Source organism: Bison bison, unplaced genomic scaffold (genome assembly GCF_000754665.1).
Source record: "Bison bison bison isolate TAMUID 2011002044 unplaced genomic scaffold, Bison_UMD1.0 scf7180017864104, whole genome shotgun sequence".
Lineage (NCBI taxonomy): Eukaryota > Metazoa > Chordata > Mammalia > Artiodactyla > Bovidae > Bison > Bison bison.
In genome coordinates, this window is record NW_011494676.1 from 961,116 (window position 1) to 977,207 (window position 16,092).

At 45.4% G+C, this 16,092-nt stretch overlaps 2 protein-coding genes across 6 annotated transcripts in view; both read left to right on the plus strand.

Moving 5' to 3' along the window:
- MTMR11 (myotubularin related protein 11) overlaps positions 1-716 on the plus strand; it is an 8,807-nt gene extending 8,091 nt beyond the window's left edge. For all 5 annotated transcript variants that reach the window (XM_010838727.1, XM_010838725.1, XM_010838726.1 and 2 more), the window contains one exon: positions 45-716. In XM_010838727.1, the coding sequence (XP_010837029.1) occupies positions 45-191 (147 nt within the window). In that variant the 3' untranslated portion in view covers positions 192-716. The remainder of the gene's footprint in view (positions 1-44) is intronic.
- Positions 717-1,538: 822 nt separating this feature from the next.
- On the plus strand, positions 1,539-5,274 carry SF3B4 (splicing factor 3b, subunit 4, 49kDa). Its single transcript, XM_010838730.1, has 6 exons — positions 1,539-1,628; positions 2,081-2,209; positions 2,443-2,985; positions 3,299-3,505; positions 4,485-4,658; positions 4,858-5,274. Exons 1-6 carry the CDS (start codon positions 1,595-1,597, stop codon positions 5,043-5,045), a joined length of 1,275 nt encoding a protein of 424 aa, XP_010837032.1. The 5' UTR covers positions 1,539-1,594; the 3' UTR covers positions 5,046-5,274.
- Positions 5,275-16,092: the final 10,818 nt, after the last annotated feature.

The window sequence follows — 16,092 nt, forward strand, 5'->3', positions numbered from 1 at the left end:
TAAGAATTAAGGATCCTCTCTGCCTCTCTTCACCCTCTTCCCAGATGGGCCTCTCAGCTCCCACAATCTCTGGTCTCCAGGAGGAGCTATCCCATCTTCAGGAGTTATTAAGGAAATGGACACCACGAATATCTCCGGAGGATCACTCCAAGAAAAGAAACTCAAACACCATTCTCTCCCAATCCCGTTGAAATTGCTTTCTCACGGGCAGGGCAGAAGGTGGTCTGGGGGGAGGGAGAGTTTTGTCTAATCCTTCGTTTTTTCTTATCTGGTCTTGCTGCCTCAGCTTTCATAAACAAGATCACTGACCTGAGTTTCTATTTAAGATGAGTGGTGCTAACCGTATCCAACTCTTACCCTGCCTTGTTTGGTTTAAATAGTTCTTGTCATTTGAAGAATTAAGAAACAAAAACAATCCAGAACGACTGCCTCTTTTTTTCAGGGCAATTCCATGTCTTTGGGATGGAAATTTTGTATATCGCGCTGGTAAATTGTGATAATCAGATACACTGTTTATCAGTGCCAACTAGATGGCCTACAGACCTCCTTCTCACCTCCTCTTGCTGCTTCTTTAATTCCAATTTCTATTTCTTCCCTTATAGTTTTCTATGGGTATGAAATATACACGGGACACCCTATCTCTTCCAATTATCTATTTTCGTCGTGACATTTCTATTTAAGGAGTTCATTAAAGCACAATATTTATACACGCCGCTGGCACTGTTTGTGTCTGATTAAAGGAACCTTAGGCAAGGGAGTGGGGGGAGAGGAGGGAAAGGAATGTGACCCACAAAGGGACGGTACCGACCATATTACTGCTAAGGAAGTAAGGGGCTGGGTTGCGTGAGGCGCTGCAGGATTCACAATTTAAGGTCCTCTCTTTCGTGCAAACGGGGCAAAGGCACACTCAGATGTTGCTGGAGTTCAGGGTGTGCTCTGGAGGTCGAGGCCGAGGCCGAGGCCGAGGCCTGTGGGCTTCAGTATCAAACCCCCGTAAGATTCGGTACCACCCCACCTCCGAGCCTCAGGTTCCTCTCACCCTCTATGGAGTGACTAAGCGAGCTCAGACATTCCACAATTCCCTTCCCCGAGGTTCCCCGAGGTAAAAGGAAATACCTCAAGCCCAGGCCTGGGCTGTGAGGCCCCATCTGTTCAAGGACTGCGGGTAGGGATGGACGGTTGTCCCCACGCCTTGCGTTGAGGGGTTCCTCTGCACTCCCTTCTAAGGGGGAAAAAAGGCTACAAAACACATGAAAACTAAAGTTTTGTTCTCCCAGCTTCTGAAGTGACATTTTCGGGAGCAGTGTGACCCTTTAACTTCTAACACTGCCTTAAGAGACAGAACGTTTCCTTTTCACGTTCCCCGCCCTGTCCGCTCATCGTAGTACTTCTGCACGGGACCGTGCACTGAAGCGCACCACTACCTCAGCCGCTTCCAGTCTTAGCGTCTCCTAAGATGGCCGAGGCCGCTTCCGGCTCCTCCCCTGCCGCGGCCCCGCCCACCACTCACGTCAGCCTTCGCCTCGGAAGTGGAAGTAGTGACTGAGGTCAGGGGGCGGGATCGCTGCCTGGAGACGGCGGGAGCGGTTTCGCCATGGCGGCCGGGCCGATCTCCGAGCGAAACCAGGGTAACTGGAGGGGACAAACCCAGAATGGACTCTGGGAGTTTGGGGGACCTCGACTAGGCTCAGCAGTGTTTCCGTTGGGGCGGGAGATTTTACCTTTCCGAAGGGCGCGAGACTGGTCCCGATGCCTTATGGGGACGGGATGGACGCGCTTGAGGCCTGTAGTTGTGATGCTGTGTCCAATCCTCTGCTGCCTTCCCACTCAAAAAAAAAAAGAAAAAGAAAAGTTACAGAGTGAACTTGCACCGCAACTCTAAATTAGATTTAGGATTGTCTATTTTCTGGAAAGGAGGAGTTTCTAAAAGCTTAATCTAACGTCTTTTTTTTTTTTCTTATTCTTTGCTTTTCTACCCCATCTCCACCCCCACTTCCTCCGCCTGGGTTCCATCTTCATGTTCCCGTTACCTCCCTACTTCCCCTCATCTCTGCCCTCACCTCCTAATCCTGTCTTCCAGATGCCACTGTGTACGTGGGGGGCCTCGATGAGAAGGTTAGCGAACCACTGCTGTGGGAACTATTTCTCCAGGCAGGGCCAGTAGTGAACACGCACATGCCAAAAGATAGAGTCACTGGTCAGCACCAAGGTGAGTACACGGCAAAAAGTGCAGTTACGTATGGAGGGGACAGACTGCTCCTGGAGGTCCCTAGAGGTATTAAGCGTTTTGGAGTGAGCAAACTAAAGATTTTGTTTCTGGAACCATTCTCAGTTGAAGTTGGGATTATTATTTCTTATCCTTTGTGCTTTAGAAGGCAAATGAGTTATAAACTCGTTTTTAAATCACTTCAGTTGCTAACTTCTTCTTTTCCACTTCCGCAGGCTATGGCTTTGTGGAATTCTTGAGTGAGGAAGATGCTGACTATGCCATTAAGATCATGAACATGATCAAACTCTATGGGAAGCCAATACGGGTGAACAAGGCATCAGCTCACAACAAAAACCTGGATGTGGGGGCCAACATTTTTATTGGGAACCTGGACCCAGAGATTGATGAGAAGTTGCTTTATGATACTTTTAGCGCCTTTGGGGTCATCTTACAAACCCCCAAGATTATGCGGGACCCTGACACAGGCAACTCCAAAGGTTATGCCTTTATTAATTTTGCTTCATTTGATGCTTCGGATGCAGCGATTGAGGCCATGAATGGGCAGTACCTCTGTAACCGCCCAATCACTGTGTCCTACGCATTCAAGAAGGACTCCAAGGGTGAGCGCCATGGCTCAGCCGCTGAAAGACTTCTGGCAGCACAGAACCCACTCTCCCAGGCTGACCGCCCTCATCAGCTGTTTGCAGATGCACCCCCTCCACCATCTGCTCCCAATCCTGTGGTATCATCATTGGGATCTGGGCTTCCTCCACCAGGTAAAGCTTTTGATAAAAAATGTTTGTCTTGGGTTGGGAAGGGTGGGGCCAGGAAGAAGGAAAAAGAACCTGGCAAGGAGGGGACATTGAGTCATTAGGTGAAAGGGGTTGAGGGATGATGATTGTGGTGGGAAGAAAGTTGTTGAGTTTCTCCAGAAGGTTGTTGCTCGAGTCATTTAATGTTGCTTCTGACTTTAGAGAGCTGGGAGGAGGGGAAAAGAGCTCATTCTGCCTGGAGATGCCAGGGTGGAACAGGCTCTCTAAAGGCACTCTCTGCTCACTATCATTAACTGTTTTTCCATTTTCTCTATAGGCATGCCTCCTCCTGGCTCCTTCCCACCTCCAGTACCGCCTCCTGGAGCCCTTCCTCCTGGGATACCCCCAGCCATGCCACCACCACCTATGCCTCCTGGGGCTGGAGGACATGGCCCCCCATCAGCGGGAACCCCAGGGGCTGGACATCCTGGACACGGACACTCACATCCTCACCCATTCCCACCGGGTGGGATGCCCCATCCAGGTGGGTGTTCTTTGCTGGGAAGGAGAGGGATGAGCTTGGTAGTGGAGCTCTATCAGTACTTAATGCTGCTCTTCTTTGTTCTTTAACAATAATAGATAGTGCCCAAGCTCTCCTTTTTTTCAGACATTCGTTTATGAAAAAAATGCAAGATACTTTATTGTTCATTTTAATAAACAACCATCATGCTGTCTATATTCTTGTTTAAGTTTTACCAAAGAGAACAACAGGCTCTTCTGCATTGGTTCTTTACCACTAGTGCTACCTGGGAAGCCTAGGCTCTCCTAGCCTCATTATTTCACACCTAATTTATTTCAGTAATACCCTAACTGACACTTTGACTCTAACTATCTCTACTTTGGTTGACTATCTCAGAGTAATTTTTCTTAAATACAGATATTCACACACCTTTGCTCAAAATTCTTCTGCTGCTCCCTTTTACTTACGGAGTGAAACCGAAACACTTTATCATAGCATTCTAGGCTTTGCACGATCTGGCTCCTGCCCGTTACTCCCATGACTGCAAGCTGTTCTCCTGGTTTTCCTTTAACATACTGTGCTGTTGATCACATCCATGCTTTGCACCTGCTGGTTTTTTTCTGCCTGGAATGTTCTCTTCCAACTCTGTTGTCCACCTGAAAAATTCATGTTCATCCTTTAGAATTAGATCTTTGCTGTGACAGTGTCTCTGTTATCTTCCCAGATTCTGTTCAGTAGAATAATCACGCCATTCTGCAGCAGTGTTACAATGCCTAAATCATGGAAGGAGCGAATGGGCTTCAGGGACTGGGGAGCTGTTGGGTAGTTGGTTGATTTATCCTCTTGGGATGGAGTCAAGGATAAGGGCACTTTTTACCAGCTTTAATTTCTGTATTCTATCTGATGTCACTTTCTTCATTTTCTTCTCTGTCTTGTTTTCTTTGCCCTCCTGTCTAACTTCCTTTTGTCTCATTTCTCATTGTGTCTTGTTTTGTTCTCATAGGGATGTCTCAGATGCAGCTGGCCCACCATGGTCCTCACGGCTTAGGGCACCCCCACGCTGGGCCCCCTGGCTCTGGGGGGCAGCCACCACCCCGACCACCACCTGGAATGCCTCATCCTGGACCTCCTCCAATGGGGATGCCCCCCCGAGGGCCTCCGTTTGGCTCTCCTATGGGTGAGTAGTCTTTAGCCACCTCCCTCATCCTCACATATTGTTCTTGCAGCTTCTTTTGTCACACCTCTTACCTCCTGCACTTTCTTTTCTTTCTTCTCTTTCTTTTCACTGTCTCCCAGTGTATCCTCTCCCTACATTGTCCCAATATGCACTGTCTCCTATTCTTTGTTTTTACTTAGTTTTCCTTTTCTACCTGCAGGTCACCCAGGTCCTATGCCTCCGCATGGTATGCGTGGACCTCCTCCACTGATGCCTCCTCATGGATACACTGGCCCTCCACGACCTCCACCCTACGGCTACCAGCGGGGGCCCCTCCCTCCACCCAGACCCACTCCCCGACCTCCAGTGCCCCCTCGAGGCCCACTTCGAGGCCCTCTCCCTCAGTGATTTCTCATTGTTTTTCCTCCTGTCGTAGCCTCCCAATATCTATTCACTTCCTTGGACCAATCAGAGCTGCTGTAGCTCCGAGGGGCTAAGGCGCTAATCCCTCTCAGGCCTTTCTTTTGTAAGTGTAATTTTTTCACAGGAGGCTTTATTTTATTTTATTTTTTCCTACGTTGGCCCTAAGTGTTTTACAGATACCCAGAGAAAATTAAACTAAACTGCTTGTTTATCATTTGTGGTGCTTAACTTAATAACTTCTTTTTCTCTGAGAAGAGATGTCCATATATTGGGAGAACAGTAAGGTAGGAGTGAGGGTGTTTATTCCAAGTTTTAAAGACTTACTCTATAATGTGCTATTGCAAGTGCTGGACTGCTGTGTACTGCAGCACTTGATTCATTACGTCAAAGTTACACATAAGATGAAGACCCAGTATCTATGGCATAGAGTTACTGTGAGTATTAAGTTAGAACAGAAGTAAAGTTCCTGGAAATAAGATGGCAAAAATAGGAAGTAACATGCACAAAGCTATTCATTGCAGCACTATTTGTAATAACAGATTGGAAACAACTCTCAGTCAGTAGGGGACTGGTTGAATAAACTGGTAAATCTACACAATAGAATACTAAGCAGCAGTAAAAAGGAATGAGGGACTGATTGAAGAGATCATGAGACTATATTAAGTGAAGAAAGTAGCATGTAGAACAGAATGTATAATGGCCTTTCTTATCTAAAGGGTGACACATAATATATATTATACATTTGTCTCTATTGTAAAAATGGAAGGATAAGGGCTTCCCTGGAGCTCCAGAGGTTAAGACTCTGCTTCTACTGTAAGGGCCACAGATCCAGTCCCTGGTCGGGGAGCTAAGATCCCACATGCTACATGGCCAGAAAAAGGAAGGATAAACCATAGACTAATGGAAATTGATACCCACTAGGGGAAGGGACGGGGGAGCCTGGTGGGCTGCCGTCTATGGGGTCGCACAGGGTCGGACACGACTGAAGCAACTTAGCAGCAGCAGCAGCAGGGGAAGGGAAGGGATATGGAGGGAAGCTGGATTTCTCAAGCATACTGTTACTGTGGAACCGTGTATCTTAAATGGTAGCAAAGTAATTGCAATGGGACTGTAGGAACTCAGTAATCCTTCATTTTCTTTTGTTCTTTATACTGCCAAATATCTTGGGTAAGGGATGTGTATCTTATTCCTATTTCTTTTCTTCTCAGTCCTTCCAAACCTGATTTCCATCATATTTAAATCTGTGCTCTAGACTAACTAGATCAAATCCAGTGGCCTATTCTTTCCTTTGCCACATTTAATCCTGTTATATCATCCTCTTCTCCAAAGCTCTTTTTGGCTTATGTAACCACGAACTTTCTTAAACTCCAGGCAAGAAAAGGTAAGCCTGGCCCTCTTGTTCTTTTGCATCATTCTCATTCACGTAACGTAGTACACACATGAGCTCTGCTGGTGGCCACTGAAGATACAAAGATGAGCAGGGCAGTTCTGCTGTCTGATCATTACCAGCGGGGTGTGAAAGTGTTAGTTGCTTAGTTGTGTCTGACTCTTTGTGTCCCCATGGATCATAACCCACAGGGCTTCTCCGACCATGGAATTCTCCAGGCAAGAACACTGGAGTGGGTTGCCATTTCCTTCTCCAGGGCATCTTCCCAATCCAGGGATCAAACCTGGGTCTCCCACATTGCCAGCAGTCTCTACCGTCTGAGCCACCAGAGCAGTAGACTGATACATAACAGATTATTATGAAACAAAGTATTTTGAGAGCATAAGGAAGGGTATCCAACCTGGCCTGAAAGTCCAAGAAAACTTCCTGGGAAAATGACAGTTGAATGATCTTGAAGGTTAGAAGCTTCTCAGACAAAGATGAAGGGAAACTCATTCCAGATCTGTGGAATGCTTCTGAGCAGAAGTAAGAGACCAATAAGTAGCATAGTATATAATGTGCTAAAGCTAAGCTGTTCAGTGCTGGAGGCAGGATGAGATCAGAACCAGTCAGGGAGTGCCCAAAGATTAGTTCTCAGCCCTTCTCACATTGTGGCACAGAGAACCATTTCAAACAGCACACAGATAGAATGCTTCAGGCTTTAGACTATTGGCTTAAGAACTCTAGCTATCCCAGGCTCTGCCTAGCAGTCCAAAATGCTGAGGGAATTAACATCATTGTCAAGACACACTGGCTGGGAAGCTGCTATCCCTGATGGGAAGCCACAGGGGATTTAAACGAGGAGATGACAGATTTGGTGTTTTAGAACCATAGTTGCACTGTAGAGGGTAGATTTGGGGGAGATGAAGACTTAAGCTATGCATCTGGCAACAATTCAGGTGAGAGTGTGCGTGTGTGTGTTCAGTTGCTCAGTTGTGTCCGACTTGGCCACCCCATGGACTGTAGCCCACCAGGTTCCTCTGTCCATAGGATTTCCCAGGCAAGAATACTGGAGTGGGTTGTTCTCCAGGGGATCTTCCCGACCCAGGGATCGAACCAGCATCTCCTGTGTCTCCTGCATTGGCAGGTGGACTCTGCCACTTTACCACTGTGAAGCCTCCAGTGGGGAGATATTTAAAAGGCAAATTAGGACTTGGTATTAGATTGGGTACAATGAATGAAGGGAAGAGTGGAATCAAAGATGAGAGTAGGCAGCAGGAAGAACTTGGGGAAGCAGGATAAAAATGATAAGCACAATTTTGGATATGTTGACTTTGTAGCGTGTTGGAAGGTGTGCAGGTTGAGTCATCTAGTGGATGTCTGATTACATATGCCAAAAGCTTGGGGGAAGGACTTCTCTGGCGATCCAGTGGTTAACACTTTACTTCCACTGCAGGGTATACAGGTTTCATCCCTGCTCGAGGAACTAAGAGCCTGCATGTAGAACTTACATTGGCCAAACTAAAATCTTGGGGGAAGATTAGACATGGTATTTCACATCATGACTGGATACCAGGCTTCTGAGTCACAAGGGGATGAACTGACCACCTTAATTTCAAGCAGAGTTCTGCTATATGTGGTCATAAACTGAGGTCCCAGAAATGCTTGGAACCTGGCATAGCTGGATCCTGGCTCCACACACCAGAGGCCAACACTGGAGCATCCCCAGGTGTTGGCAAGCTTTGTCTCAGTCTCTGTGTGCTTTCTGCCTTCAGATTATCTATCAAATGAATGGATTCTTCTGAGATCTCACTTCCTCGATTGAAGATTGAACCTGGGCTGCGACAGTGAAAGCCTGTAATCCTAACCATTAGGCCACCAGGGAACTCCTCCTATGAGGCAATTCTGGCTGTTTTCTGATATCATGTTGATGAATTCACACTGTCATAGAGTAAATTAGTGCCTTTGCTGAATTCCCTACTGTCTTTATTCAAACCACTGTTTTCTCAGACATTCTCAGAATCTCTGAGCTTTTATTCATTCAGTGATTCCCCGAGTACCTCCTCTAGTTATTAAGTTTGACTTAAATTCTCCTTTATCTTTCCACCCTCTGGTTCTTTCAGACTCTGCTGCTGCTGCTAAGTCGCTTCAGTCGTGTCCGACTCTGTGCGACCCCATAGACGGCAGCCCACCAGCCTCCCCCGTCCCTGGGATTCTCTAGGCAAGAATACTGGAGTGGGTTGCCACTTCCTTCTCCAATGCATGAAAGTGAAAAGTGAAAGTGAAGTCGCTCAGTCATGTCTGACTCTTAGCGACCCCATGGACTGCAGCCTACCAGGCTCCTCCATCCATGGGATTTTCCAGGCAAGAGTACTGGAGTGGGGTGCTGTTGCCTTCTCCATTTCAGACTCTGCTGCTGCTGCTGCTAAGTCACTTCAGTCGTGTCCTATTCTGTGTGACCCCATAGACGGCAGCCCACCAGGCTCCCCCATCCCTGAGATTCTCCAGGCAAGAACACTGGAGTGGGTTGCCATTTCTTCTCAGCAATTCTTTAAACAGAGTACGCCTTGCTACTTCAGTTCACACATCTGTTTGTTTTTTAGTTTTCGTGCACCCTCTGACATTTTGTAATCGCCCTCCCCCATGCATGAAATTTTAATATCACTGATATGCTGTTGTATCTGTATATGTACTATGGCCCTTTGGAAGGTCATAAACATAACATCTAAGGTTCTCATCTCTGTACCAATTTTTGACTTCTTGGGAGGGGGGCAATACTACTCCCATTGACAATGCAGGCTCTAGACCATGGGTCCTTAATGTTTGTAGGCCATGGGACAGTCCTTTGAGAATATGACAAAACTATGGACCCTACCCAAGAAAAAAATGCATGCATGCATATTTACCCAATATCCTGAAGCAAAAATTCCAGAAGTTTCATGGATCCCAATCTAAGTATCCCCACTAAACTGAATCCCTTAAGAATCCTTAACGACTTTCATTCTATTAATCTGTATCTCCTGAGAGTGTTGAAAGCTGCCTAATATACATAATAATTGTAAAAATGGTGATGGTGGTTTGGTTGTTAAGTCACGAACTCTTGTGTTCCCATGGACCATAGCCTGCCATGGGATTTCCATGGGATTCCCCAAGCAGGAATACTGAAGTGGGTTACCATTTCCTTCTCTAGGGGATCTTCCTGATCCAGGGATTGAACCCTAGTCTCCAGCATTGCAGGTGGATTCTTTACTGACTGAGCCACTAGGGAAGTTCCAACTATAAGAATAATAATAGCTAACATTTACTGAACTCTTACTATATGCCAGGTACTGAACTGTTTTATATGCATTATCTCAATCCTTAAAACAATGCCTTAGGTAGATTTTACTTTTATGATTTTAGATTTTGCTTTTGCACCAGTTTTAAGATGGGGAAGCTGACATTAAGTTCCTTGACCAAGGTCACATGCTAAGAAGCGGTAGGTGTAGTAATTGAAATAAGATCTGTCTGTATGCAGGTCAGGAAGCAACAGTTAGAACTGGACATGGAACAACAGACTGGTTCCAAATAGGAAAAGGAGGACGTCAAGGCTGTACATTGTCACCCTGCTTATTTAACTTACATGCAGAGTACATCATGAGAAACGCTGGGCTGGAAGAAGCACAAGCTGGAATCAAAATTGCTGGGAGAAATATCAATAACCTCAATACCCAGATGATACCACCCTTATGGCAGAAAGTGAAGAAGAACTAAAGAGCCTCCTGAAAGTGAAAGAGGAGATTGAAAAAGTGGGCTTAAAGCTCAACATTCAGAAAACTAAGGTCATGGCATCCGGTCCCATCACTTCATGGCTAATAGATGGGAAAACAGTGGAAACAATGGCTGACTTTATTTTTTTGGGCTGCAAAATCACTGCAGATGGTGACTGCAGCCATGAAATTAAAAGACGCTTACTCCTTGGAAGGAAAGTTATGACCAACCTACACAGCATATTAAAAAGCAGAGACATTACTTTGTCAACAAAGTTCTGACTAGTCAAGGCTATGGTTTTTCCAGTGGTCAAGTAATGGATGTGAGAGTTGGACCATAAAGAAAGCTGAGCGCAGAATAATTGATGCTTTTGAACTGTGGTGTTGGAGAAAACTTGAGAGTCCCTTGGACTGCAAGGAGATCCAACCAGTCCATCCTAAAGGAGATCAGTCCTGGGTGTTCATTGGAAGGACTGATGTTGAAGCTGAAACTCCAATTCTTTGGCCACCTGACGTGAAGAGCTGACTCATTGGAAAAGACCCTGATGCTGGGAAAGATTGAGGGCAGGAGGAGAAGGGGACGACAGGATGAGATGGTTGGGTGGCATCACCGACTCAATGGACATGGGTTTGGGTGGAATCTGGGAGTTGGTGATGGACAGGGAGGCCTGGCGTGCTGTGGTTCATGGGGTCACAAAGAATCGGACACGACTGAGCGACTGAACTGAACTGAACTCAACTCCGTAGCCAACTGCTTAGTCACGTTATACAATTGTTTTTACTGAATAAATACATGTTGAATGAATGAATGTTTTGCCTTGTGACTTATTGGCTTTCTATATAAGCTATCCTCTCTCTAATTGGATTAAAAGCTCCTCGAGGGTAGGAATTTTGATGCTTCACTTGTTAGCATCTCTCATTGGAACTTTATGGTATCTTCTTTGCGACCCCATAGACTGTAGCCTACCGGGCTCCTCCATCCATGGGATTTCCAGGCAAGAATACTGGAGTGGGTTGCCATTTCCTCCTCCAGGAGATCTTCCCAACCCAGGGATCAAACCCCAGTCTCCCACATTGTAGGCAGACGCTTTACCGTCTGAGCCACAAGGGAAGCCACTTATGGTATCTTAGAGAGGCTGTTATTGACCCTCTTATATCCCTCTTTATGCTCCCCATCCTGACAATCTCATGTGCATGAAGTGGGGTAGACAAAAAGTAGTGATAGGATATAAGTGGGTGCCTGATGTTGAGGAGTAGTCAATATTCAAAAATATATTTTTGGCATGCTACGTGCTTTGCATGCAGGATCTTTAGTTCCCAACCAAGGATAAATTCATGGCCCCTGCAGTGGCAGTGCAGAGTCTTAACCACTGGACCACCAGGGAAGTCCTGAAGCAGAGCCAATTTGATGGATAAGTGGTGAAAGAAGTTACACCAGAAAGTAGTATAAGGCCGTGATTTAAAACCTTGGAAAGCTCTGAAACCCAGAGCTATGAAGCCAGAGACCTATATACTGCATGAACCTACTTATATGAAGCTCTAGAATAGACAAGTCTAATCTATGGTGACAGAAAGGAGATCAGTGGTTGCTAAGGATGGGGAGATTAACTTCAGAATGGCACAACAGAAATTTTAGGGGCAATGTTCTTTATCTTGATCAGAAGGATTGTTAAAACACATGGAACTATACACCTAAGATGGATACATTTTTAAAGGTTAAGAACTCTGCATCTATACTGCCTTTGTTCAAATCCTAGTTTTGCCATTTCTGAGTTGTGTGATTAATCAAGTTACTACTTAAGCAATCAGTGCCTCAATGTCATCTGTAAATGGTAATCATTTCATAGGTTAATGGGGAGGTGGGGTGAGTTAATTGTTGTAAAGTGGTCAGAAAAGTGCCCAAGTCAGGTAACTGCTCTAACAACGTCAGCCATCATTACTATACACCCATTTATCACCTCCTGCTCCACAGTCTTATTTCCCACACCCATATAAGCCATTTGTGGAGAAGAGTGGTCTGAGGGGTAGGAACAAGTCTAGACTAAAAGACTTCCCTGGTAGTCCAGTAGCTTAGACTCCATACTCCCGGTGCAGGGGGCCCGAGCTTCAATCCCAGGTCAGGAACTAGATCCCACACGCTGCAACTAAAAGTTCACATGCCACAACTAAAGATTTCGCATGCTGCAAAGAAGATCTACGATCCTGCATGCCGCAAATAAGACTCTGCACAGCTAAATAAATAAATCAGAGATAAACATTAAAAAAGACACACAGATCTTCAATATTTTTACTTAAGAAATCCTTAGCAGTAGCAGTGTTAGTTGCTCAGTTGTGTCTAACTCTTTGCAACCCCACAGACTGTAACCCACCAGACTCCTCTGTCCATGGAATTCTCCAGCAAGAATACTGGAGTGGGTTGCCATTCCCTTCTCCAGAGCATCTTCCCCACCCAGGGATCGAACTTCAGGTCTCTTGCATTGCAGGCAGATTCTTTACTGTCTGAGTTACACAGATCCATAAACAAACAAAACAAATTATTTAAGTATTTCTTAAGGATTTTTACATATGCATGTACTTTTCACTGCCATTTAGATTAAAATGTAGCACATTCCCACCATGTGACCACTATTTCCTCTCACTGTTTAATTTGCTTTTTCTTGAACTTTATGTAAATGGAATCACAGGAGTGTACTCTTTTTTTTGGGGGGCGGCGTGGTCTGGCTTCTTTGCTTAGTATTCTGTTTGTGAGATCTTTTTATGCAGCTGTATACTATTTTATGCAGCTATATACCCATGGGGTGTCAAAGAGTAAGACATGACTGAGCGACTGAACAACAACAAATATAGTAATTCAGTCTTTTAAAATAGTATTCCCTATATGGGGCTTCCCCACTGGTTCAGCGGTAAAGAATCCACCTACAATGCAGGAGACATGGGTTTGATCCCTGGTTGGGAAGATTTCCTGGAAGAGGGCATGGCAATCCACTTCAGTACTCTCACCTGGAGAATCCCATGGAGAGAGGAGCCTGGCGGGCTACAGTCCATGGGGTCACAAAGAGTTGGACATGATTGAAGCGGCTGAGCATGCACACATTCGCTATATGAATATAGCACAATTGGTTTATACAAGTTTAACCATTCTTTGGCTGACAGACATTTAAGTTTTTGACTATTACAGATAGAGCTGCTGTGGAAAATCTTGTACTATCTTTTATGTAGGACATATGCACTCATTTCTCTTGGGAGAGTATTTGTTGGATCAGATTTGACTTGTTTTTAAAGGATCAGCCTAACTGCTGAGAATATTGGGTTTTAAATAAGCAAGATTGGAAGTAGGGGAGCCAGTTAGGAGGCTGTTGCAGTAGTTTTAAGGTAAGAGATGATGGTGGCTTAGACTAGGGGGCAGGGGTGGAGAAGTGGTAGACACAGAATATATTTTAAAGGTAGGGCCAGCAAGACTTGCTGATGTAGGGATAAGAGAAAGAAAGGAAATAAGGATAACTGTAAGGTTTTTGGCCTGAACACCTTGGTGAAAAGATGGGAAAGAACTCGTTCAGAAGTTTGTTTAAGGATCTGTTAAATTTGAGATGCTTATTAGATATTCATATGGTTGAATTGAGAGATGTTGAATTGACAGATGATGATTTTGAGTTTGAGCTTGGTGGAAAGGTCTGGACCTTTGGAGATAAAAATGTGGGAATTGATATCATAGAGATAGCATTAAGGTTAAGGATCTACTTGAGCTGATCACAAAGAGAGTAGGTGGAAGCAGAGACGGGCCCTGGACTGAGCCCCTAGGAAACTTAATGTTAGTGGACCCAGAAAAGGGGCCCATGAAGGAGTAGCTGGTGAGGTGCATGGGTCCTTGGTTCTAGGGAGAAATGATGAAGTCTTTCCTCAGAACTTGAAAAATATATCCACCCTTTCCCTCTAAGAGTACAAGATTTCTATTTTAGAAATGGATAAGTAATGGCTAAGCAGAGAGTATGCAAAGACACCTTAAAGAAAAGACATGGCTCCCTGCCAGCAGAACTTGGCTTTAACCTAATTGAAAATATTTACATGTTTAAATGAAGAATATGTCAATCTAAAGAGAAGTCAGCAGTGAATGCTAGTAAAGGGAGAGTCCCTCAGTCCCATGTGGGCACAGCCTTTCCAAGAGCCATCCTGGAAAGAGTGCTTTAACCAGCAGAGTTAGAGTAGTCCAGGAGCATTGGCAAGGCTGCCCACAGCGTAGAGATGGGGGGTGGAGAACTGTAGCCAAGAAGAGTTTTCTGAACCCATTGGCACGACTCCTTCCTGGGGATGGCCAGATGCCATTAAAGATACAACTCCTCCTCTTTGGTTATATCAATGTGCATTTATATGTTGACATTATTGTTGACTTGGTTTAAAGGGAGAGAATGTGCTGGACATGCAGACATGAGTTTTCCTTCAGTGTGAGTGACAGTTAAATTTCTCTCTGTAACTTAACGCTTATGTATTATGGCTATATGTTTTAGTAAATTGTAAACTTTGTTGGCACAAAACAGTATTCCAAGATGTAGCTTTGTGAAACTCCAGAGACCCATATCTTTGTCAGTGATAAATTCAGTAACACAAATGCCACCTGTGAGGTTGGGGACACCCAGGTGCAAGCCCTCTCCATGTAACGTATCCCAACATTTTGAAACCTCTGTGCTTAACAGAACAGAATCACACATTATTAAATACAAGAGATCCAATGCAGCATCTACTCTAAGCCCCTCATTTTCCAGATGAGAAAACTGGGGTTCAGAGAGACAGAGAACTTGACCAAGGGCCCACAGCTTATTGGAAGTGCGAACCCTGGTCAGTGCTCTGTCCAAATAACCCCAGGCCTTACGTCGAATAGGTAGACTCACATTCAGTATGAGCATCTCCAAAGCACCCTGCTGCCCTCATCTCTGAAGCAAATATGTTCACCAAGTGGTATGTCTTGGATCTCTAAGCCCAGGTTACTGATACAGAGGCAAAGGAAAGATAAAGGAAAGAATTGAAACCAATTCACCTCCTTCTTGCCCTGGAAGCAAAAGTGTGTGTGTGTGTGTGTGTGTGTGTGTGTGTGTGGTAAGAGAAAGTGGGGAAGAGCACTGCGGGAGATTGTTTTTTTTTTTTTTTTTGAGTCATTGTAACAAATACCTAGGGCTTCCCTGGTGGCTCAGTGGTAAAGAATCCACCTGCCAATGAAGGAGAGGCAGGAGATGAGTGTTGATCCCTGGGATCAGGAAGATCTTCTGGAAAAGGAAATGGCAACCCACTCCAGTCTTGCCTGGGAAATCCTATGGACAGAGGAGCCTGGCTAGTTAGTCTGTAGGGTAGAAAAAGAGTAGGATATGACTTAGGGACTAAACAACAACAAGAAGAAGCAAATAACTGGAAGGGGAGATGCCCAACTGGTCATGCCGGCTAAACCCCTGCAGCTTCTCCAACCTCTGCTGTCACCAGCAGAACGGAGGACAAGGAGGTCTGATTGGAAATTAATAGTCTGGACTATTTCTGGAAAGAGATAACAAGGATCCAGGAGTTTCCTTCTCTGGCAGTTTAGGATAAAAACCACATTTTGTTACTCTTGCTTCCTCTGAAACAGCCACCTAAACTTGGAGTGTGAGCAGTCCAGATTTGGGAGTTTGGTTGGGAACAGTGAGGAAGGGAAAGGGACGCTATTTGAAGGCAGAGCGAGTCCCTAAAATTCGTGGGTCTTGCCATTCTGGGACGGAGGCGCTGAGGAAGGGGCTGCCTCGTTCAACGTCTCCCTTTCTGTCTTCCCACTTGCCTTCCTGACATCAGTATTACTTTCCTTAGATCCTTTAGTCTTTAACTAGGAGGGGCTGGTGTCATCTCCAGCTGCCCCTGTGACAGCCCCTCCAGCACCCTCACCACCTCTCCCCAGAACCCC

What these genes read in the sequence shown, in the direction of transcription:
- SF3B4 (XM_010838730.1), top strand. Translation starts at nt 1,595, where the DNA reads ATGGCGGCCGGGCCGATCTCCGAGCGAAACCAGG. An exon ending in GATCTCCGAGCGAAACCAGG is followed by an intron (nt 1,629 to 2,080) that starts GTAACTGGAGGG and finishes CCTGTCTTCCAG; the next exon opens with ATGCCACTGTGTACGTGGGG. An exon ending in ATCTGGGCTTCCTCCACCAG is followed by an intron (nt 2,986 to 3,298) that starts GTAAAGCTTTTG and finishes TTTTCTCTATAG; the next exon opens with GCATGCCTCCTCCTGGCTCC.